The 25,533-nt window shown below is 35.3% G+C and overlaps 1 protein-coding gene across 1 annotated transcript; it reads left to right on the top strand.

Moving 5' to 3' along the window:
• Positions 1 to 3,384: 3,384 nt before the first annotated feature.
• LOC140659592 (translocating chain-associated membrane protein 1-like) lies at positions 3,385 to 24,895 on the top strand. Its single transcript, XM_072879409.1, has 11 exons — positions 3,385 to 3,604; positions 8,734 to 8,794; positions 11,214 to 11,332; positions 12,283 to 12,399; positions 12,489 to 12,547; positions 12,968 to 13,052; positions 13,378 to 13,448; positions 13,533 to 13,637; positions 15,795 to 15,938; positions 16,793 to 16,953; positions 19,544 to 24,895. Exons 1-11 carry the CDS (start codon positions 3,485 to 3,487, stop codon positions 19,615 to 19,617), a joined length of 1,116 nt encoding a protein of 371 aa, XP_072735510.1. The 5' UTR covers positions 3,385 to 3,484; the 3' UTR covers positions 19,618 to 24,895.
• Positions 24,896 to 25,533: the final 638 nt, after the last annotated feature.

Raw genomic sequence — 25,533 nt, 5'->3', positions numbered from 1 at the left:
CTGCTTACGGGGTATTGTTCTTCCCCACAGTGAATCTATCTTGTCTACTTGACCCTAAATTCTGTTAGATAGTCTCCATGCTATTCTGTGTTTATACAATGCCCAATAAAATAATAAATAAATAAATAAATAATCCCAATCTTGGATGGTCTTCTAACACACAAAAGGAAATCATATAGAGAATTTGAATATATTTGTCTTGTGATTTTTAAACTGGGTTTACTTACCCCATGACAATGACTGGATCTTTTTTCATGTCTGAATTTACTCAAATTCTGAATTAGATCATCTTGTTTAACTGAAGCACAAAATAAAGGAGTCATTCTTAGCTACTTCCGTGTGGTCAAGCAGATCTCCGGTCGATTTCTACAACTCTGCAAAAGACATTAATTTCATTTTGCTTCCTAGGTAGCAGAACAACAAATCAACAAAACTTAATAGCAGACTAAGTATTAAATCCTATGCAGTTGTTTTCAACCTAGGTGGCTGGTGGGACATAACTTTCTAATTTTCTGTTTAATTCCTTGACTAAATACTTAAAATGGTAAACCAACAGAAAAGTGGAAATCTTTCCTTGACTGGAGGCTATGTTTTTTTGTTTCATTTACTTTTTTACCAGAAAAAGCAACTATGAATATAAGAATAGCTATGTTTGCTAAGTTTGTTTCTTTAAAGGATAGGACAACAGAAATGACACAGTGGGCTGTATGTGAAATGGGCCCACATATAACACAGAAACTGTGGAATCAAAGAGATAAAAAAAACCTTGGGTCTTTAAACATGGGACTTAGACCTTAAATAACATAGACGAGCTTAAATAACATAGACACAGAATTATAAACCAGGCAGGAAAGTAGGTGGCCAGAAAAATAAATGTGTGGTCCTTATATAGGTCCATCCAGTTATCTGTTTCCAAATATTAGATAATCTAAATTCTGAAGAGATACATGACAAAACTAGGTAAGTATATGTAATAGAAGTATGGGGGTTCACTGGTCTCTTTTTATACACATGAACACTGCTTTAAGAAATAGTTTACTTACTTTCCAAAGACAGAGTTCAGCACACTAGAGATTTATCAAAAAATTATATCATACACATAGCAAGTAAAATGAGACACTTCACTTCACTACCTTAATATGATGCTGTCATCAACTGCCAGAGGAGGAAAAACAGAACCTGACCACATGGTGCTAAAGAGTAAAACTGTGGTCTGCAACATCACACCTTTTTTTTTTCCTTGCCTCCTACACACAATGTTTTACTGCAGAAATAGGTTCAAGCCTTTTGTCAATTGAAATAATCAGTTTAGACAACTGTGATGTCCTCTTGAGCATACTGCATGTCTATACTAAAAATTTAAGCTAGTATATATAGAAGAGCAGAAGTCACTGGATATCTCTTGAAGCATGCACTTGAACACTAGTTTAATATTACTATAAATTATCATATTTGATTGTCTCATTGTATCTCATGGTCTAAATCTTCAGGTCTCATAGCTAGCAAATCTGTCTCAAGATTCATTTTGCTGAGATAGTGTAACTACTAGATTAATGATGAATCTTAAATTTGAGTAATGTGTTAAATCTTACCTTGTCCTAAGCAAAGCATGCATCTATGTAAGTGAGTAATAAATCACAGAAGTTATCTGCTCCTAAATTGCTTTAGTTTTGTTTCAAAATAAAAACTCAATGTTACTTGTTTGGAACTTAAGCGAGTATAAGAGCTGAAATTCATGCTGAAAGTAAAATTATCTACAAAGCTACAAATGTAGAAGCTATACAAATATAAAACAATTCTTAAAGCGCTACACTAGGGATCTTATAGAAAACCATATTCTCAGACAATAAAAATCTAAACTAGCTTGCTCACTCTGATATGGTACAAAAAGAATGGTATAAATTGTATCAGATTAGTATATTCTGGGTTACAAAATGACATTCAAATTCCTGTTTCTTGGTTTCCATTCCTATTCAGCATTACTTGCCCCTTTCTCTAGTGCGTTCCAGGAAGAAACAAAACTGGTTTGAATCACAGTTAATTCTCAGTCAGGATTATTTTTGTAGCTTTAAAAAAAGAAAAGAGAAACAGCAACTATGCTAAACAATTATTAAATTCTTTCAATTTTATTGTTTCTTTTTCATAAAAAAAAATCACCCATGATTTGTAAACAACTTACTACAAGTATTTTATTTTTAATTCCTCTTTTCAGTTGAGAAAAAGAACACACATGGCAGTTGCTTGCCAAAGGGATGCCCCAAATAGCACCTGTGCTCTGTAGCAATTCTTAATTTCAAATGTAAAATACAGTTTCTGAATATATTAGCCTGAAACTCAAAATAAGGGTGGGAAAAGGAGTACGAGCATAGCCAAACTCAACAACTAAGCAGAACATTTAACAGAAAGCAAATTCAGGCATACTAAAAAATTGTTTCAGTGAGCAATAAATATTTAATAATCAACAGGTAGCAAAACTACTTTACAGCTGAACTGAATTTTAGGTCCTATTTGGCAACTGGATCCCAGGGGATCCTCTCTTCACTGGAATCAGCTGAGGCCACAGTCAGTACAGCAGGGGAGACACTCGGTTGCCAGATGGAACCTAATTTTTATTTTCTCTTCCAACGCTGTTCTCTGGGATGCCATGCCACCCTCTGGCCTTCACCCTTTCCTTCACTGATAGTTTTTTGATAAATTGATATGGCTTTCTCCCTGAATTGCAGCTAGAGCCAGCAGATAGCCAAATGTCCACATTTTAAGGACTTCAAAGCACTCTGAATCCCATTTCTCTCCATTTTAATGGGGGGAAAAAAAGAAAAAGGGAGTTTCTCAACAGCTTTTCCGCTTTTGTCTGGCCGTAGGTGAGTGAGCACGGCTCAACTCTAGAAGGGGATGATGAGGAGCCGCTTCCCACCACCTAGGCGGGCCGCAATCCTGGGACTCATGGAGAGAGCGGACCGACCAACATGCCTCGCAGCCTTAACGAGAGCAGAGCTACCTGGCCGCCACTGGAGCTGCGGCGAGCACAGCCTCCACGGAAGCCAGACCGGATCGAACCGAACCGAAGGCGCTCGCTCCGCTGAGCCTCTGCTGGCGGGAAGCTCCTCAGCGCCTAGCCCGCCTCCGGCACGAACCAAACCCCACCCACTACGGTCCGCGGCGGCCTTCCGAGCAAGCCCCACCCACCCGCATACAGGATTGGCAGGAGCCTGTGTCACTCAAATCGGTCCTCGTCTCCCGCCGCAAGTGCTCAACTGCCTCCGAAGCACCGCCTCCTTAGAAACCGCTCTTCCAGACCGCCTAGCCATTAGTTGTCAGGACTGCCAATCATAAGCGCTTTTAAGTTTGATGGGCCGAAACTCGGAAGGGGGTGGGTATTTTGGGCCGGCGGTGTTTACCTTGCGTGAGGTGAAGGCTGTAGGGGAGCGGGGAGAGGTGCCACTCTTCTCAGCGGGGCTGCCCAGGCCTGGGAGCTGTCACCGCTATGAGGTTCCGCAGGAAAAACAAGAGCCCGGCAGTGCTAAGCCACGAGTTCGTCATTCAGAACCATGCGGATACCGCGTCCTGCCTGGTGATGGGCCTCCTGCTGGGGCTCGTGTTTGAGGTACTGGGCGGCGTGAGGGGGCGAGGGGGCCGGTGGTTGCCGAGTCGAGCAGCATCTGGTCTGGCTGTGGGGCAGCCTCGGCGCCCTTGGCTTCCCGCTCTGGAGCTTCCCCAGTACATCCCTCCTGTTCGCATCAGCCTCGCTGCCAAGCAGTTCTGCCCCCACCCCCTCCGTCTCGGTCTGCCTTTCCCCTTCTTCCCTGCAGGGTTATGTCCCTGTTTCTTCTCAACCCTGTGGCCTAACTCCGTGACACCCTGCTCGGGCACCCTCCTCTCCGTGTCTCGGCTGTCTTCTGAGTGCAGCAAGTTTCATTTCTCTCTGTCCTGACTCAGCTCACATAGTCCCCAGTGCCTTCTCTACTGAGTTGTCTTTGCCAGCTCTCACTATGCAACCTCCTCTCTTATCCTCTTCTGTCAGATTGCTGCTCTTTTTTTCTCATCCGGTTTTTCTTCATCTCTGCCTGTTTCATTCCTAGCACCCTCCCTTTTAAGCTCCCTCTTACTCAGTTCCAGTCTCATGAGTTATAGAGGTCCTCAAGTCCCCTTGCCTAGAGCAGTCGTTTTATGTTTCTTTGTTGTGTCTATTTACTTTTTTCTTTTTTTCTTTTCCCCTGTGTTCAAAAGTCTACATGGCAAAGCAGTTAGGAACGCTGTTATAAAGAGGGTTTCAGACAGTCTCTGTTGTTTTGAACATGCTTAACCAGATGGTAGTTAAAAACTGCTAGTCACCCTTTTGCGCCACTGCTCAGTCCATTGCTGTCGTTAGCTCAGCTCCCTAGCAATGGATAATCTGAAGAAAAATGTGGGATTAGACAGTCTCAGTTTAACTTCTGAATTCCTCGTTGCCTTTGTATTTGAAAGTTATCATAAAGTTTATTTCCATGTGCAAGCTGCTTATTAGTTTCTGGGGTGATGGATTAGGCACCTTTTTCCCATTTTTGGGACAAAAGCTGTGTGTGTGTGGCTACATTGAATATTTTATGTTGATGTTGAGTATGGCATAAGGCTTGGTAAATAAAGTTTAAATTCTGGATAGACAACTTATGCTTTACTGAAATATTCTTGTTATTACAACTTAAATACTTTACTGAAATATTTCAGCACTTCCCATCAGTTGGATAAGATTAAAACCCAGATCATTTTAAATGAAAAGTACTGTTAAATTCTGAGATAAAATACTTACATTTAGATGTTCTGTCCTTTTTTGTTTATAATATATCTTGACTCACTTCTGACAACGTCAAGGATACTGGACAGAAATAAAGTAGAGAAAGCAGTTGTGATGGCCAGATAATTTCCTTCTAAGTGGTGAACAAATGCAGTGTTGAGGTATAATAAGTTGTGTCATTGATGGGGAGTTAGTCATAAAAGTTAATACATTAAATGCAGAACTCAATCTTGGGATAAAAAAAATAGCTAGGGGCTTGACAACTCAGGTGATAAAGGCTTTAAGAAAGAAAGTAAATGTCTGCACCTGGGATAAAGTAAACCCAGTTTGGGATCCCAAATGGAACTTTTTATGTATCTTTATATATGGTATTTTTTAAAAGATATTGCTCTTTGTCTTTTTGCTGTTAAAAACAAGTATGTTTTCTGGAGTTCCACTTCTGAATTCCATTTGTCTTAACTCAGGCTTTGTATAGGCCACAGAAGTTGTATTTCTGTAACTCTACAGATATGGAAGGGACTGTGCAGCTCCCCTAGGGTGAGTGTTATTATTTTGATGAAGGTGATTTCTTTAAGAGGCAAATGAGTGAGTTAGTTAGTTACATCCAAGGATAATTAGCAAATTATCTCACTTCTAGTCAGCATAATTCTAAAAGTTCAAATGCAGACTAGACTCTAGTGTAGCGTGTGATATGCTTTTATTGTGCTTGTTTGAATATATACTATTATACTTATTGTATAATTTAAACATCTGCATCTCCTTTTTGATGCAAAAATTACTTTTTTGATTAAGACACCTTTCATGTATTATGCAGAGGAACAGTGGTGCTGTGTAACAGGTTAGACCTCTGTATTACACCTCTGCCTCATTCACTGCAGAAAAGCATACTGGAGTTATTTGAATGAAATCTATATTTCTGTGGTTCACTGTCTAGGTCTTATACCATCTTTATAATGGGTAATCCAGTCTGCCAAACAAATAAAACTACTGATGTTTTTCCAGTAAATTTTGGTGACATTTATCATGATTCTATATAGAGTGCTTCGTAAGTGTTACTGAACTTGCCTACACAGCTGTTATGTCTATTTTTTTTTGGTCTTGATTTCCTCTTCGTATTAAAGTGAAATTATTTTTAGGCTTTAAGTTTGAAGCACTGAAAGACAACTTTTTTTTTTAATCAGTGCTTTTCACAGCATTTTATGCTTACTGTGATTTCAGATGCATCTGTCAATGACGGGTTTCCAAATCTAGCCCATAGTACCATAGGTTATACACTAAGAAACTAAAGAATGTGTAAAGGAAACTTTTCACAGTTGACTACCTATTGAATGATTTGCTTGGGCTTACATAGTACTATGGTAAATACAGCACTTTCTTTTTCTAGGTGGCATTCAATTGCCCATATCCGTGAGACAAAACAATAAGTATGTTAAGATTACAAATGAGCATTAGGATGTCATAAATTCAATTATAAGAATTTCTTTAAGGGGAATTCTTACATGTAAGGTTGTTTATCCACCTTAATTATACTTTCCCATACCTTAACTTTGCTGATTATTATGAGGTCTATAGATGTGTGTAGGAGATTCACTCTGATTATAACATACTGAAAAGTAGCAGTTAAATCTTAGTGTGCTAACTGTTATTTTCTTTATTCTTCCTTCTCTGAGAATATTTATAGTCTTTTATGTGCCAAATCCTACTCCTTTTCTTGACAAGAGTGGGCCTTGTCTTCTAAAGAAACTTTCTTTTAGTATTTCTGTTTCTTTTTAAGCTTCTAGTATCATCTCAGAGAATTTCATACGATTTCTTTCCTCCTAGAACAATTTACACCATCCTTGTATCTGTGGCTATCTTACCACATAATGCCACTTAATGGGGCTCCCATACTTCCAGCAGAGTGAAATGCTTGTAGTATTATGTTGTGTGCTTCACGGACAAACAGAAAAGCTAACTTGCTGGGCTCTAGCAAAGATTCTTACCACCCTCTTCTCCCAAAGAGCATAAAAAAAGCTTATTCTCAGGAAAGCTCCCTAATGAAGGGGTCTGCTGGAAGTTACGTGGTGCTGTCTGAATGCCCTTCTACAAGGGAGACTGTTGCTGTGGGTCCTGAGTGATGACTTACTGAAAGCAAGCGTGTTTGTTTTAGTTAGGTGCTGATGACATCGATACCTATGTAACTATCTATATTTTCCCTGTCTTTCCTGGAGCAGTTGGCAATTAATTTTTCACACTCTTGTTCCATGGGCATTATAAGTTGGTGTTGGTGCTCTGGCTGCTTATTTTCCCCATCAAGCACACAAAAGAACTTCTGTAGCTGAGCAGTGCAGCATATTAGGAAATTAATCTGTGTTAAGATTAATAGGGTTTTCTCCTCCCTCCTGTTTTGCTGGGTCAGTTTTAACTTGTATAATTTTCCTGTCCAATTCACCACACCACTACTTTTGATGGCACAAATGTGGGACAGAGACAAGAAGCAACTGGCAGTAAAGAAAAAGGCATAATTGCTCCTTTTGATGGTAGTGCTGGCTTACAAAAGGTTAAATTGTTCATAGAACTGCAGTGTCTGAAAGGCAATTTTGTATGCCAGAAAAATTGGTACTTTTGTTTTCCTTAATGAGAATTCTTCTTAAAAGCACTCTTCAGTATTACAACTCCTCTACTGCTTAATTTCACAGGTGCACTCCCAGTATACTGAAGCGATTTGCCTTCTCCTCCCTTTTCTTGCTACAGAGGATCTTCTTTGGCGTTGTTGTGCCTCTTGCTTACTTTGTAGCTGCATAAATTAATGCTTGTTTTATTTACTCCTAAATGTTCTTAGTTACTCTTTCAGAAATTAGATGGTGTAACATCTGAGGAAAATAGCTTTCTTTTTTTAGTTTATATTCCTTTAAGTTGTATCTATGAAGATCAGTTTAAGAGAAGGCGTAAAAGATACAAGAATGTGTGTGTTTGGTTTTTTTTACATCAGTTTTCAGATTATGCCTGTTGTACTTCTCTGATTTATGAACTAGATAACCGAGGGCTTGCAAACATAATAAATGTATTTGCTATTGGCGGCGTAGGACATAATTCCATATCACTTTTTTTTTTTCAGCAACGGAACAATTTTTTTTTTCCCTTCCACCTATATCCCTGTGTTATAGTTTACAACTCTTCCAGTTACATCAGCACAACTGTTTGTTTTTGAAGTTGTGCAAACCAGATAATGAAATGTTTTCAACTAAACTAAGCAAACATATTTACCTCTTATCGCTCGGTTGTAGGGTCATACAGTAATCCACATTAAAAACAGTTTCACTGTTACAGCTGAGGGCTAAGTATACTACAGCATGGGAATGGGAGGACATTTGGAAGAGGTAGGGATGGCTGAAAGTGTTGGGGGATTTTTGTTTGTTTTCAAAAACCCCTAATTTTTCCACTGGAGAAAAAGTAACATAGAAGTATACCATTGGTTACTTTGATTGTACTGTAATTTTTAGAAAATGCCTCATTTATCATAGAAGAAATTGATGAATCTTATAATTCTACTATGATATTTTGAATACTCTGTTTATTTATATGGACACTTAGCTGGAACATCGCTTTTTTGAGTATCTTGCAAAGTTAGGTGAAACTTTCCATCTGATTTAATTTAGAGAGTCTTTTAACTTTTGAAATAAATGAAAGCCATTTACACTTCTAAACACTTTAAAATGTTATTTAGTGGAACAGTGAGTAATTTGATCCTTTGCTGAAAGGACATAATTCAAGTCCTGACCCTATGCAGCAAATGTTAAAGGATTTGCAACAAGGTGAGCCTCCACGTTTGTGGGAGATGAATAACACTTTTGGGACCTCTTTGATTTAAATCATGTGTAGCAGAACATTTGTTGATGGCATAATCTTCTAGTTTTGGGTGTTTATAGTCTAGCTTGTTTGAAAAATCTGATACTTTTTCCTTGTTTCTCTTTGAATTTTAGGTCCCAGCCAAGTATGCCATCATCTTTATTGCTGTGCAGTACAATGTCACCTATACCACTGGTGAGATTAAATCAAATATATATTTTTTTCTCTTGTAATGCAAGAGCTCAACTATTAAAAATTACTTTCCCCCTCCTCCTCCCCCCCCAAGACTCCAATTCACTTCTATAATATAGTAGAACTCTCATATTTGTCTGTCTGCTTTTGGATTTACTAATCCTATATTCACTGAAACATTCTAGTGTTTTCTTTGTTGCTTGTGAATAACACCAAGTTATTTTTCCCAGAGTTAACACTGCTACTAACTTCCATTTTAATGTGAAAAGCATGCATTCTTTCCAGTTTCTGATACAATCAACAGGAGTTATTAAGTAACAGAATATTTTGGTACTCTTCTATATATCTGTTGCTTATTCATGATTTCTTATGTCATTAGTAATGGATTTGTGGTTTATATTTCAAAAATACCACATTATTATTATCAAGTAACTGATGTTGCTGGTTCAATCATGCTTTTTAAATAACAAAGGGAAAAAGTACTGATTCTTTTTTTCCCCAAAAATATTTCCTTTTTTTAATCTTTTGTACATGCTGTACTATATACAAGAGTGGTAAGCAGCTAGTGGAATTTCCTTATTAAATAACTTAATTTGTCTTAATAGTATTGATTACTTTCAATTCTTTCCAGGAATAAATCTGTACAATGTCTTGGAAAAAATAGGTACTGTGGTAGAATTATTCCAGATGGGGAACTAAAGTCCAGAGAAATTAGCAAAATCTAAGACTTTTGTTCTAATCTTGACTTCCAAACTTGAGACCTCTGTGCTATGACTGTTCCAAATAATATAGCACCCTGACTGTATTTAATATGTTCAAAATAATGTATTGATCAACTTTGCTTGCAGTAATGAACATATATCATTTTTGCAAATGTTTCCTGAGATGTTTAATGTTGAATACTTGAGGTGTACACAGTCAGTGGATTTCTGTTTTACTGATATTTGAGCAGCATCAAGTAGAAATCTCCTATAGTGGAGACAAAAGTAAAATCCATGTGTCAGTTATGAAGTGCCTGTGATGCAACTTCTTGGTAGTGTTTGGTGCATGCATGTGTATGTATGTATATATATAGAGTGGAATGAACAAAGTATAGCTTTAGTTTTAATAGGAAGTGTGGATGAGTTCTGCACGAGCAATTTTGAAGTCTCAACTCTGGCCCTCTGAAAACAATGAATATATTGCTAGTGAAGGTCCATTTTGAAAAACAGTGCTAGGGACCAGGCAGAAATAGCATTTGTTATGCAATTATTTGTTCATTAATTATATCACAAGCTGCTTTCAAACATAGAAATAGGACATCTGACACTTAGAGTTACATGGATGTCCTGTGCCTTAGGACCTTAATGTACTGTTCATGTTACAGGAAGCAGTAATTGCTTCCTTGACACCTTCTAGCCTAGTTTGCTTTAGGAAAAAAAAGTTGTTTGATGTCTGTATTTCTGCTGTTTTGCATTTGGACAACACAAACAGAGTTTGATAAAGGGTGGAAGTCTTAAAGATAAAAAAATTACTTGATGTTTATGAAAAGCGGAGGCTCTATAGATAAGAGACATCCAAATTAATGCCCTCTCTTAAGTGAAAGCAGAAGAATTAAGTGTTAAGACATGCTAGCTTGTAAATCAGGGTGAGTGTGGCTCTTGATTAATTGTAGTACAAGTTCTTTCTTTTCCATTGCAGTGTTTCAGATGCATAAAGAAAAGTGAGGTGATTGTAATAGGTGTTTGTGGGCCAGAGGAGAGACATCCCTGCAAAATAAGGTTTCCGTAGGTCTGCTGCTCCTGACACATGCTTTTTTAATTGAATGTCATTTGTAAGTTCTCCCACACTTAAACATGGTAAATACAAACACTTGAAGTATTTTTGTAACAGTGTGAATGTGGGTTTGTTTTTTGGTTTTTTCTTTTTGGCAATTTTGTTCTTGATTTATAGGAACATATTACTAATTCTGGGGAAGTTGTTACTTACCAATGTGTTGAACTGCTAGGGATACTATCCTCACTATATAGTTTCTTTTTTACTACATATAGTCATGCTTCTTAAGATGGAATCTCATTTGGTCTTTACCAAAGTATAGAAGATAGGGTGTTGGTGTGTTGTTGGTTTTTTTTTTTTTTCCCCCCTCTTTTTTTTTTTTTTGGATGGCCTAGATGAAAGAAATGGATTGAAGCTACAGCTCAGTGTATTCTGCTCTCAGTAGTTTGTTCTAGACTTGTAACTGTATCACTGTATTGAAGGAAAAGAAGATCCAAGTTATCTAATCGAGCATAAAAAGTAATTTTCAAAAACATGAGACTTATAACTAGTATCCTGTATCAATTTAACATAACTTCCAAGAACAATGGTCACTGTTGCCCTTTCTCAGTTGCACAGAGTACTCCTTCATAAGAATGTAAAAATACACTTTTTTTTTTTCTTTTAGATGACAACAGTGAGCAATTTCATTTTTATGACTATGGTCCAAAAGACATTGCCACAATCTTCTTCTACATGCTCGTAGCTATTAATCTGCATGCTGTAATCCAGGAGTATATATTAGATGTAAGTTTCTTACTGGGATATAATTTACTTTTATAAACATGTTATTTTTAGCCATCAGTTGCTAAGTGTTTTTCTTCACGGTAAGTGTAAGCCATGGTACAAGGAATTGTTTAGCATTTAGAAGCCCTGTTATGATTGATCCTTTTGTTCTTTGACAAAAATGCAAATAGACCTTGGTTTAGTGGTGGACTTGGTAGTGTTAGGTTAATGGTTGGACTTGATGATCCTAAGGGTCTTTTCCAACCTAAATGATTCTATGATATTTTTATAGTGATATTTCCTCAATTTATTAATGGTATAAACCACTGAATCTTTCTTTCAATCAATATAACATATCTTTCTGTAAAAACAGACATTAAATGTTCATGCCCTACTCAAAATATCTGTGAATGAGGCCTGCTGCATTAGATTAATGAGATACATTCAGAAGATCAAAAATGAAAATTGCTGCAGTGGTAGATTTCTGTTTGTCAGACGAGCTTCGCCTCAAAGAGGGAGCTCAAACTTCATTGTGTGCTCTTTTACACCAACTCAGTTGCAAAGTAAAATGAATTTGTTAAAGCTATTGTGAAGACCATCTATTACTGAATGGTCTTAGAATGTCTTCACAAATAGGTCATCTGAGCCACAGAAGCTCAAATGGTTTTTAAGTGTGCAAAGAGATTTGAAAAATTTAGCAATATGACTTTGATTATGGGGAAAAAACTTGTCTGAATACATTATCTGAATATTTTGCATGTGAACTTTACCATAGTGGCAAGTCTTATTGAAGCTAATTGTAATACAAAGTGCTAATCAAGGTCTTAAATGGTGGGAGCTATGTATTTTGATTGAGGAATGGGAGATTTGAGAAGAAAAAAAAAAAATAAAAAATTTAGGAGTGACCACTAACTCCCAAATAGCTTTCTTGTTTTAGAAATTACATTTATTGATCTTCTTTTTGTTTCTAGAAAATTAATAGACGCCTGCATTTGTCAAAAACAAAGCACAGCAAATTCAATGAATCGGGACAACTAGCATTTTTCTACTTGTTTTCATTTGTATGGGGAGCAAGTATTTTGAATGCAGTAAGTCAGTCACTCTATTTCCTGTTTTTATTTAAAAAATAGACTTAAAGTATTAAGAAGGTCCTTAAATCAATGGCCTTTTTCTTTAGGAAGAATTCATGGTGAACCCAGCCTCACTGTGGAAAGATTATCCCCATTCTCGTATGCTGTAAGTGTTCTATTTTCAATTTGAAAAAATCTGATACTTCTAATCACTGAATATTTAACCACCCCAAATTTTAGGGAACCACTAGTGTGACAGAGGGAAGGGGGATAATATGCATTTTTTAGGAAGGGAGTTCCGCTGCGCACAGGATAAACTGTTTCTCTGTGTTAGGTTTTTTGGTGGTTTTTCTTTCCTACTATCTCAAAAGGTGATTCAGAACTTGCTGTCAAGAAGATTATGGATGCTAATTCAAAAAACCGTCACCACAGAGTTGTTTTGTATTTGCAGTTCCTGTGATTTAGGAATCATAAACTATAATGAGTCAGAATGAATTAATTTAAGATAATGAAATAAAATCCTGTATCTTTTGTTGAAAGCTTGAAAACTTATTTTGTGTTTTTCTTAACCTGAATTCTTGTTTAGTTTTCAGGTAAAATTCTTCTACATTTGCCAGATAGCCTATTGGCTTCATGCACTGCCAGAGCTATATTTCCAAAAGATCCGAAAGGTATGAAGAGAAGTTGTCAGTACAGTTAATTAAATATCTATTCTTTCCAATTATTCATATTAATATATTTGTTTATATTGACTATATAAATATCTACACATATATATTTGTATATTCAGTTATTTATATACTATTTATATTTTTAATTGCTTGCATTTCCTATCTAATTTAGTCTAGGTGGTCTCTAGTTTTTGATTCAGATAGTCTTTCCAGAAATTTATACAGTAGTGTGAAAAATAATAAAACCTAATGAATGATATGATTTTTTTCTTTGGACAATATAGTTAAACTGTAACAGCATTTATTATAACTTCTCTAATTTTAGGAAGATATTCCAAGGCAGCTATGTTATATTTGCCTTTACATTGCTCATATCTCTGGTGCCTATATATTGAAGTAAGTATTCTCATGTCCATTTTGAATAGATAGCTCTATTTTCTTCATAATTTCATTAAAACTTCTAACTTTTCTGTTTTATAGTTTGCAGCATTTGGGGCTAATTCTGATGGTACCTCACTATTTAGTGGAACTCATTTTTCATGCCTCACGTCTTTTCTACTTCAGTGATGAAAACAAACAAAAAGGGTAAATCTTGCATGTGTTAATTAAATTCAGAACTTTGCTTACTAATTGTGTATAAATGAATTTGCATGTATGTAAAGGTACCCAGGTAGCAAACATCACTTGTTCAGTGTCCACTATTACCTGCTTTGGATTCACAAGCAAGTCACTGTCATTACATAGAGTCAAGGAAGCAAATACACCACTTCATGATCATCAACGTAAAGTTTTGCTGAAGCTTTTCTGTGCTTCAGCTTTGCTGATGCTAAAGTTCCATCTCGGATATCTATGTATTGGCTTCTGATTCTGTAAGTTGTCTGTTTGCTTAAATGTTCATAAATGTTTGTATGTAGGGACACTAGTTTTTAAAAACAGTTAATTGAAGAAGTAATAAAAGCAGCATTCCCTGTAAGGTCCTGCAGGTCTCTCTCCTTTTGGTAAGGTGAGAAAGGGAAGTAACTATACAACAGAGGAGGTAATATCTTATCAACTACACGTTTTGAGACATCTTCAATTACACATCTCTTGAGTAAGATTCTCATCTATTCTGAGAATTAATGGATACAAAAGTAATGCATTTGAGAATGAAGGAGATGAGGAACTGAGGTACTTAACTGTGAGGCATGCTAGGAAGGATTGGGTACATTTCACCATTTGAATGTGAAGACTTTTGGAGGTTTCAATTTGAATAAAGCAGCCTTGTCCCATTTATGTGTTCTTGTGTCTTATTCTTTCTTCCTTTTCTGAGTGACTGCCCAGCTGGAAGAGATTATCATGAATGCCTTGCTTACTTTCATGCCTTATATATAGGCAGCCTCCCTTGAGGCAGTGTAATGTTGCTGCTCTTTCTGGTCTTCTCACAAGATTCATTTGTGTTGCTCCTTAAAGCTAACGTTTTAAATGGATATGCTGAATGTTGTTGCAAAAAATCAATGTTTACTGATGCAAATAGGGAAAGTGGGAGAAAGCTCATCTTTCACTTGTATGTCATTATTTAATTGTGAGGTTTTTGGAGCTATGAGCTTATCTGCTTTTCATTATATGCCCTCCAAAAGCAAGGCTAAATATACTGATTAGGAGAACATATTTTCATGTCTTATGAAGAATCTAATGGCCAGATAAGCAACTATGTCTTTCTTTGACTGGAAATCAGTTATACCATGTGCAATATTACCACAGTTTAAATAACTGGAAATGGAAATTGATTTTCATAACTGATGAATTGCAGAAGTATTTGGGGCATTTTATTTCTATTATAACATGTAGCACTTATAATGTAAAGAAACAACACAATGTCAAATACTAGGTATTTTTCCTAGCTCAGAATTTATTATTTCTTCTTACCGTTCTACATGCAGACACTGTAGCTTTTCTCAAAATCTTTTTTTGGAAGAAGGTGTGAAGAGCGTTGCTTTTTAAGCAGACTTGCTTATACTGTGAGAGATTTGAAGTATATTTTCTTTAAGCTTGAAACCAGTTGAACAAGCTGAAGTATTTTTTTTTTTTTAAATGGAAATTTTGGAAATACACTTTTTTCACATCGGTAGTATCTCTTTTAATCCATTCATCAGTCACACAATATGAAGTCTTTTTCCTATAGAATTCTTTATGTAATGGCGGTAATAATACCAATTTTCTAAATTAAATATTGTCAGCTTAATAAAACTGTTCTTCATGGTTTTTGTCCACATCCTATAGCAAAAACTTCTAAATGCTGAAAATCTGCAGGATGGCATCTTTCTCTGTTAGCTATAATGTGAAATACTGTCATTTGTTACTTACTAGCTGTCTGATTACCTTCTCGTTCTATAAATGTCTGGCTGTTAAATTACATATATTGTCTTGACCTTCCAACTGTTTAATAAATGTATATTATACCTTTTAAGGTCAGCTTTCTGGCTTTATAGCATCACCATTACTTATAAATGGCTTGCAGCATGAATGCCAACTTGAGATGCATCTTTTTACTTCATTGCGCTTTCTAGTCAAAGGATCGTGTAATGAGGCAGGGCTGAATGTTTGCAGATGACCAAGTTTTTCTGTAATTATTGGTCTCCTCCGTGGACATTTCCCTATCGTTGCTGGGAGAATTTTACTGTAAAGTTCTTTGTACGCTTGACTTTATTGAAAAGAAATGGACTAAAAAGAGAAAGCACATTAATTTCATTATTTTGTTTTCAGATTTACCATTTGGGCTTTACTTTTCGTAATGGTGCGTCTTTTGACCTTAACTTTATCTGTCCTCACATTTGGATTTGGTCTGGCAAGAGTAGAGAATCCAGGTTTTTCCATAGCAGACGGAAACTTCAATGTACTCCCTGTGAGGTATAACAAGGCTAGTAGACATTCATGCTTGTATAATGTGGCATTTCAAAATATCTTTTAATAAAACAATCCAGGATGATAATGTGTTTTGAAGAATTTCCCCAGGTGATGTCTTCCTCTTGAATATTTAAGGGAAGGGAAGGGAAATTTTGTTCTCTTTTCTGTTGTCTTTTCACAAAAGTAATAGAACAGAATTTATGGGAAATAGAAAGAAAGGAAAAAGAAACTTTTTTTCATGAATTGTTGATAACTATCCAAAAAGCCTGGGATAATAATCTCATTAAACTTTTTTTTTTTACTTTTCCTATGTCTATACTGGACAAAGTATCATTTGGCCATATTAATACCCATTTTTTTTAACTAATTATTTGTTTGGTGCCTTCCTAGGATATTTTTTTGTATATCTTTTATTTTTGCTTGTTGATTTTAAAATTTTATTACTTTTTCAGCATAAGCTCATCACTTTAACATTCACCCTTATAACTTTATGCCTGTAGTCAAGCATGTGGGAGGGATTTTGTCTACATGATTTGTCATTCATAGATTGCTTTGCAGAAGGGGCCTCAATGACACAATTTCCTATTGGCCATTGAAAGCTGTGGTCCTCCTCAGCTCCTTGATAAACGTGATTGCTTCTAGCAATATACTTACATATGATTTCCATTTACTTCTGGTGTGACACACCTCGTCTTGGGTAAAGCCTTCTGATACATCTGGTTTCCCATGGTATGAAGATTTTAATTGTTTCAATAGTAGACTTTTGGAGCAAAAATAAAATAGGTACAGATTTGTAGTCTGTTAATGGTTAACTGAAACTTTTCTCTAACTGTCTCCAAAATCTCAAATCTTATTAGGATTGGCTGCCTGGGTGCTGTTTGTCTAACACAGGCCTGGATGATGTGGAAATTTATAAATTTTCAGCTGAAGAAATGGAGAGAGCATGTTAAGAACCAGATTCCAAAGAAAAAAATAACTAACACTAAGAACAAACGAACAAAAAAGGAACCAAACAGAGGTCAGTAGCGTAATATTTTTTTAAAGTTGTTTCTAAGCCAAATGTTTTTTATACCAGATGTATCATCTTATATCTTTCCTTTCTGTAAAAGAGCAAAAACATCTGTCTTTTGACATGCAGAGAATATAGATAATAGCTTCTTCAAATGTTAGGGCATGTTATTCTCTAATTCCATATTGCTAACAGGACAGCACACAGAGTGCTAACTGTATTAAGTGTTAGCCCTGGGTAATCTTCAGGATTATTCACTGACCTCTATGTTAATCTAAATGCAAGGAATATTTCATGAAACTAGGCTTAATGATTCCAGGGTCTTCTTTCCATTTTAAATCAGTCTTTTACAATGCTGCTAAAATTTTTTTTTATTTAACATCAGAAAAAAGAAAGTATCATCTGAAATCCCTACTGTAATTCATAAATTCTGCTTCTATTATGTTTCAGACCATTAAAATTAAGTCTGTTTGTTCTTCTATATAAAGGCACATCATGTAAAGAACATCAAACCCACTGAAAAAGAACTCCAAAGGAACATCATAGTAGCTGGCAAAGGACAACTAACGGAGAAAGGCTTTTAATTAAATGACATTGTATAATTTCCAAATTCATTGCCTCTCTGTGTTGTTTTATGAAATTAGTGCAATTCTTAAGTTCCCAAGATGATTACAGTTTGGAATAGCAGAAGTGATACTGTAGTTTGACTTCATGTTTGCTTCAACTGGGCAAACCAAAGAATAGCATAGGCATTATAGCTTTCTGACTGCATATGTGGAAAGATGTTGTACATTGTTTATTAGTTTATCTTGCTTCAAATTGCAAAAGTATTCACAGTTGTAGAAGTATTCTGAAGGAGAGCTTGAGTTTGACTGAAGCCAGTAGTTTAGTTGCAGGCATTAGCCGTAAGTAATTTCTTTAGTCTACTTGAAGGTAAATAGACTCCTCTTGTCCCCCAGCTCTTAAGGTGAAAATTCAGACTCGTTTGCAGTTAATGTGTCTGTACAGTGGTTAGGCATGATTGGCATAGGATCCCAACAGTATAGGACAAGAATATATATTTGAGGTCGTTAGGTGTGGAGAATTATGTAGCCAAAATAATCAAGTTCAGATTTAATTGACAAAAGAAGGACTAGAAGTTAAGTGTACCATAAACCCTTCATATACTGCTTTGTTCCATCTGTCCTGTTGCAGCTTCTCTTCATGCTGTGGCCTGATCTTCTTATGCTAATGACAGACAAAGCTAGTAAGTGTGAAATGGCAGACTGTCTAGGATAGCACATGCCTTACTGGTGTAATACTAAGAATGCTGTATAATAGGAAAAAAATCCTAAGGAATCTGTAAAAATTATTTAAGAAGTAATGGAGAACAACTAAACTAAGATCTCGGTTAAACTAAGATGTCACAGAAGAAGAGACATTGATTAATACTTAGTTAATTAGTAATTATTCAAAATATAAGAATGGTCAATTGGCACTCTGAAGAGAGCTTACCAACAGGGCTCAACAGGTTTCTGTGCTGACATATTCATAAACAAACTGTTGAGGTAATGAAGTCTACAAACAAAATTATTCTGAATTTCTTAGAGCAGAGAGTTGCAGAAAGATCTTGCAAATATGGAATAAGTAAAAAATGGCAAATTCCTAATTTGCAATGCAATTTCTAAATTTCTAAGCTACTCAAAGTAACGCATATTATGGAGGGAGGGAAAAGGAAGCCTAGTTATACATATGCAACAATGGAATTCAAACTACTATTTGTCTTGTGAAAGATTTTAAATCAATGGGTTTTTTCCTGCAAACATCAGGACAATTTCTTCTTGCAATAAAAAAAGCAATCCAAAAAAACCCCTCAGCTAGAATGTACCATCCATTGTATAAATCCGTGTGTGTATCTACATCCCCAAAATTGTATGCCATGTCGATGACCCCATCTGAAAAGACTTAGGCTATTGCCAGAAAGATACAGAAAAAGATGACAGTAAAGGAGACACTAACTACCACCTAGCTCAAAAAATCTCTTATAGGAGACACTATAGAGTTCTAAAACCTTAAGTGATTTTGAGCAGGTAAATAGCAAATTACTGTTTGCTATTCCTCATAAGAATAGACAACTTTAATGTAGTAGCATGTTTAAAACAAACACAAGAAGGACATAAAATACAGAGAATTTGTAGAAGTAAGTTCTGCAAGAGCATAGATTGAGATTTAATTTCTGGGGTTCAGTCTGTCAGTGGCTAATAAAACAATGGTCTAAATGCAAGTTAGACCTCAGGCAGTCACTAAGGTTCCCGTAGAAATGGAAAAAAATTATGTTGGTAGAACCACTCTGTATTTGCCCTATTTCTAATACTCCTTGTGAAACATCTGTCACTCCTGGAGACAGGAAACTAGACTTAGAAGCAACTTTTGTCTGATTCCTGTTCATGTCGACTTTGTACAAAGTTCTTAAACATTTTACATACCTAACTCCAAGTTAATTTCAACTGAAGCAAATATTTAAGCTTTTTTTGATTTTCCACCCTCCCGTCTAGTTTCTATATTTTTTCATGTGAAGCAAAATTGTGTTTGTTTACTGTACTTTAAATTAAAATTACAGCTACCTTTGTCAATGGAGCAGCAAAATTAGAAGGTGGAGCATCGCCAAGAATAAGAAAATCAAAACCAGTATGAGAATGCAAGCTAGTATCGGAAGACAACCTTTGACAGAAGACTGTGACTTAAAAAATTGACACTGCAGAGCTATTATTTGGATGTCTTATTATTTCAATGGACCTATCAGGTCATTTTTAGAAGATTTTTGTTAATAACCCTACATTTATGACAAGATCATCTTTGATCTACCTTGACCCAGTAGTCCTCTCCAAATTTCACTTAGCTTTAACAATGAAAACAGATGAATCAGTTTGAACTTCTGGTTCTGTGATCAGAAGTTATTACATTTCTGTAATATTTGCACTACAGACACTTCAGAAGGCTGTCTAAATCCAAGTTATCTGTATATTCATTTGTTTTTACAAGATCAAAATTCTCCACCAAAAAGATCTTACCGTGTCTGTCTGTTCCCCCCTCTTCCCTCCCCAAGAGTGTTGTGGTTTTTTTTTAATTCATCTTATGTGGAGTAAGAGGTATATCTGAAGTAGCCTGGTAAAAAAGCAAAAATGTCCTATACCTGATTTATCTTCAAAAATTACAGATTTAGAGAGAGGGCAAATTCTGACAGGACATCACTAGTCTTCTTTCATTATAAAGGTGAGACTAATCTTTAGGAAAGATGCAAACTGTGTGCCTTGGGAAAAATGCTAGACTGCCTGTTGGATTTTGCAGTGGATTGTACTGTCTTGTATGCGGCAGGGGCAGGGGGAAGTAGCCAATTAATCTGTAGTATAATCTTAGCCCTTTTGAAATAAGACAAAACTTCCACATATTTCTAAAGAGCCAGTATTTCATACTTGCAATCACATGTGCTAGATTTTTTTTTCCTCAACTGTTTTTTTCTTTAATTTATAACTGATATGTCTTAAACTTCTGAGTAGACTCAGAAGATTTTCAAGGGAGGTGCTCAAACAATATTGCAATGAATATTTCACCAAGCATAACTTAAAGACTTCTTTCTTTCTTAACCTGTAGATAATTTATTTTAGTCTGACTCAAGGGTTTTATGTCTATGAAGGTATTAATTTGCTCCTTATGTGAACACGATCTGGATATGATTTTATAATATAATAATATTGATATTAAAAAGATTAATCGTATTTTTGTAAGTAACCCGCATAAATCTGAGGCTGGTATCTCAATGTTGGATAAGTTTCATGAACTCACTTTCTTGTTTGCCATAACTTTCTTTCTGTGCAAATAGATTGTAGGATATTACGTTAATTCACGTAAGCAGATACATTTCTACTGAAAATGTTTACCATGGGACTAGAATGCATTTGCTAATATTTTTAATAAACCTGTATCATAATGAATGCTTTGTTCAATAAATGTCACCTCTTTAGCAGTTTGAGTGAGATGTACTTAGCCTTCAAGTATTTCTCAGCATGCTGCTCACAAGACAATGTTTTCTTAGATGTATACTGCAACTGTAAGCTTACAGTCCCTGTAGATTTCAGCTTGTGCACACCTAAGTTACTAGGCTTTCAAAAGTGAATCCAGGCAGTGGTTTAGGTGCCAGTATCCAATTCTAGGCACGTGAGACTAGACAGTTTTGAATTTTAAAGACTTTTTTCTTTCAGTATTATCAGAAATTATGTTCCTAATACAGCCACTTGAATAAACTGATTACACTCTCAAATATTCTTATTGCATGACACTCATGATGGCCATTTCAAAGAAGCTTGATTTTTTCTTTATTTTATTTAAATTATTATTTTAGAAATACAAATACAATGCAAGTGTATGTATAGCTACTATTGTATTCCGTGTACAGATACATTTGATGTAAGAATCTCCTCCTTACAATATGATTAATTTTTTTTAATTGAAAATCACTGTCTATATATTAAATATTTGGATACATACTTACAGTAACACCAAATGCATTAAATTAATTCTAGGCTTGTTATTATGAAGATGTTTCAGAAAACTATTTGCAACAAAAAGTCTGGTTTAATTTATTTAAAACACTGTTCCTGTAAATTTCACAGTGCAATTACTTTACACATATGAAGATAGTTCCATTGAATTTACAAATAAAGAAAATGAGCAGGTTGGTGTAACAGCTAGTTCATTAACAAAAAGGCAAGTGTATATGCTTTTAGAAGTAAACTGAATTAAGGCAGTGATTTTTGTTTGTTTTTCATTGGCTTGCTAATAGAGTCTGTGAAAGCTGAAATGTGAAGTGGTTGTTAAATCAGATGGTGATGAAGATGACTAGTTTTTCTTTAAATGTCATATTTCTTTCTGGGTGAGTGGGAATGAGGAGTCAGGCAAGTAGAACTCAGGTGAAAACGATGAATTCACAGGAGTACTTCCTTAGATGTATTTTAAGCAACTTCTTTCTTTCTTAAATTTACAAGACTTAAGATTATTCTGAGCTTATCTCTGCAATTACTTTTTAAACTCCTTTTACACTGTTTAAATTAAAATGTGTTGGTTTGTTCCATGGTTAGAAAAAACTGCCATGTTCAGGGATAGTTCCCATGTGTTAAGCAGAATATTTTATGGGGAAGGTATGAGACAGAGGTCATCAGCTGTGAATTCCCACATGCTTGACAATTTCTTTTGAATTGCAGCTTTCAGAAACATTGCCAAAAATGTCTAATGTCTTTGAAATGACTTTTCTTTAACCAAACACTTAAACTAATTCCAAACCCCTCATGTCATAGCAAGATCGGAGGTCAATCCAGGCATCTCATTACAAAGTCAATAAAACAAAATGCACAGTAGAATTTTCATACAGAATTGCTTAGCCAAATAAGACATAATTAAAGCCAAGTGTAAGCCAAGGGTAACAAGAGTACTGCAAAGTCATGTTTATGTCACAGAGGATCTTCAAAAGTCTTAGAAACACAGGTCCTAAGTGCCATGAAAGAGACAATTCAGCCTACGCTTGAGGTCTAGGATCAAGACTGCAGCGTGTTAGGGTTGTGTTTGGTGGGGTTTGTTTTGTGGATTTTTTTGTTGTTGTTGGGTTGGGATTTTTTTTTGTTATTTAAATATAGTTTTGTCAGGTTTTTTGAGAACTAAGCTGATTGTTACTCTATGTGACATTCATAACATTGGAAAAAAAAAAAGTGAAAAATACAATCAAATTAGGCACTGATTTCTTCCTGTTTCAACCATGTAGCCTCTGCTGAAGTTGCATAAAATCTGTCAGCACAGATGTTGAGGCATGTTCCCTAGTGATGTAATACTATAATGAATGATCCTATTAAGCTTTTTACATTTGAGATTTTCATTTATGTAAATCATAAGACTTTCAGATGTTGTATTTGTCACAATCTAATTGTAAACTTAATTCGTATGTCAGAGGTCCTTGGCAAGTAGTTATGTGCACATCAAAATATAAAATATTACTGTGCATCTGCTTTGTTGGGAAACCAAAATTAGGTCCTCTTACTTTTGACCTTCCTTTCCTCCTAGTGGGTATGTAAGAGTTGTTTTATCTCCTGAATATTCTTTTAAAGATAAAAGGAAGGGTATCTTTTAGGCAGTGCAGAAAAGTTTACGTTGCAAACCTGTATCTCTGTTTTTGAACTGTATGATAGAAATGAACAGATTGTCTTGGTTTTAAAAGCAGAGTAACAAAAAGCCTCCTTTAGCTGATACATTTTACGTTCTCTTCTTACTGAGGTTTTAAGCTGGCCAAATGAAGTGGAATAGAGTGGAGGTTGTGTGGTGGCATAGTGATGTGGACAATAGTGTTGCTCTTGCCCACTCCTGTTCAAGTCCACTGAAACCAGAAATCATTCAGAGTAGGTTCTAAAAATGCAGGATGTTGTCTGGGAGCTGGAGGTTTAAGCAAGTTCTAAAAAATGCTAGAATTTCTAAATGCTTAGTTGTGTTGAATACTATGTAAATCTCTGTAAATAATTAATTAGTTTCATTATTTTGTTTATAAATGAATTGGGATGGAGGAGGCAATGTTTCATCTATATTTGTTTCTTAATGTTAAAATGGGCTGCTGTATCTACTTAAATTGAAAGCACATATGTACTGCCTTTCTTAAACCATATGAATGTTGACTTTTACCACAAAAAAATTTCTAGTAGTTAAAGAAATGGATAAAACAACACTGATAATGTGAACTGTGAAATTTTAGATGCTTAGCTTTAAGCCTCAGTAGCTGGAACTGAGCTTATGAATTTACTGACCATGAGCAAGAGAGAAATATCTATAAATTAATACTGTTGTAACATTCTTTGTTACAATTATGCCCTAAAATTAGTATATACAGTTACTCTTTTAGTGAAACCAGCAATGTACTCTGGATTACATTGACTAATGTGTGACTGTCTGATTGCAACAAATATACTGGTTTGTTTTTAATTCCCCTTAAGATGTATTTTTATTTCAGTTAATCAACATGTCTGTCCTTTTTCTGGTTAAACAATTAGTGTTGAAATGTGTTGTTTTTTAAAAATGCATTATGAAAAATGAATTTGCACAAATATAATTTAATCATTGTATAAGCTAAAATTATGGTTTAGTGAAAGGCTGCTGAAATATCATAAATTATTTTGCTGAAACACTACAGTTTGTTTTACATGTTTTGTTTTACACTGTTTTACATGAGGATTTGTTGATTGTTTAATGTATAATCAATAATTCATAGCACAAGAGCCATGTTTTCAGTGTATGTAAGGTTCTGATTATTCACTTGATAAGATATTGTTAAAGAAAACTTTCTCCATTTAAAAAAAAAAGTTCTCTAGTGATATATTTCTGATGCATCTCACTCTTACTCTATAATTTTGTTTAATTTCCTTTGTTGCCATTAAATAATCTATGTTATTATTATGCTAAACCAGTTACTCTTGATAGTCTGGTCAGTTAGGCAGATTAGCCACATAAACTGGATAGACTGGCTAGTCTAGGAAGAAGGTATGTATGTACTTTGGATTTATTTAAAAAAAGAAATAAAAATCAAAATATACTCCAGTTCTTCAACACTTCTACCCATTTCCTGTCAGTGTTGGTTTTCTTTGCTGTTTATTCAATGCCAGAACAACTTTTCTCTTCAGTCCCTATGATGTCTGTATGGTAATTTCAGGGTCTTTTGCACACCAGATATTCTCGCCAACTCCAGTCAAGTGGTCTGCAATCAATCTGCTGCAAACTATCAGTTATTGTACAGAAAAATATCAAAATAATAATACAGAACTTAAAGCAAGTTATAATTTTTCAGTCATCAAAAAGTACCAGTTCAGCCCCAGAAAACCTGGTGGTAATGTGACAAACCTTAGTTCCTGCTTAACCTGGTTAGATTAGGGAACCCCAAAATAATATAAAAAATTTCCAATAACAAAGTGGATTTTTTTTTGGGGGGGGGGGATTTTAGGTTGGGGGGAGCAGAGACGGTTGTTTTCTTTTGTATTGTCTGTTTCTAATGTGGGAAGGGAAGAAGGGATGGAAAGCTACTTCTGCCCTGGGGCATTATTGGAAAATGTCATAGCCTAGAAATTATGTGTGTGTTTTGTTTTTTGGTGTTTGTTTGGTTTTTTATGGGGATGTTGTTACTATTTCCTTGCAAAACATTTAAAAAAAATAATTTTTTTTTAATCTGATCAATAGATGGAATGGAATGGAAAGAAATCTAAGCTCATGTAAAACTTCTTATAAAGAGTGCTTGTTGATCATAGTGGTGTGGTGGGTTTTTTTTCTATCTCTTAGCAGAGAACAATTAAATGGGCTGAAGAAACAGGGTGTTTCTCTTGCACTAATTGTCCAAACAGAAATTGATCTTGGAAAATTAAGGAGACAAATCAGTTTTGTAGAGAGATGCCCATGTGGAAGAGAAAAACATTTTTTGGAGAAGAATAATAGATGATGGAAAATGATGACTGTCACTGGGTTATTGTCACAATAAAAATGAATGGCAGTGTCAAAAACTGAGCTATGGGTCATGTTTCCTGAAGTCTGTGC

The sequence above is a fragment of the Ciconia boyciana genome, chromosome 14, assembly GCF_034638445.1.
Source record: "Ciconia boyciana chromosome 14, ASM3463844v1, whole genome shotgun sequence".
NCBI classification, from domain to species: domain Eukaryota; kingdom Metazoa; phylum Chordata; class Aves; order Ciconiiformes; family Ciconiidae; genus Ciconia; species Ciconia boyciana.
This window is presented reverse-complemented; position numbering and strand designations above follow the sequence as displayed.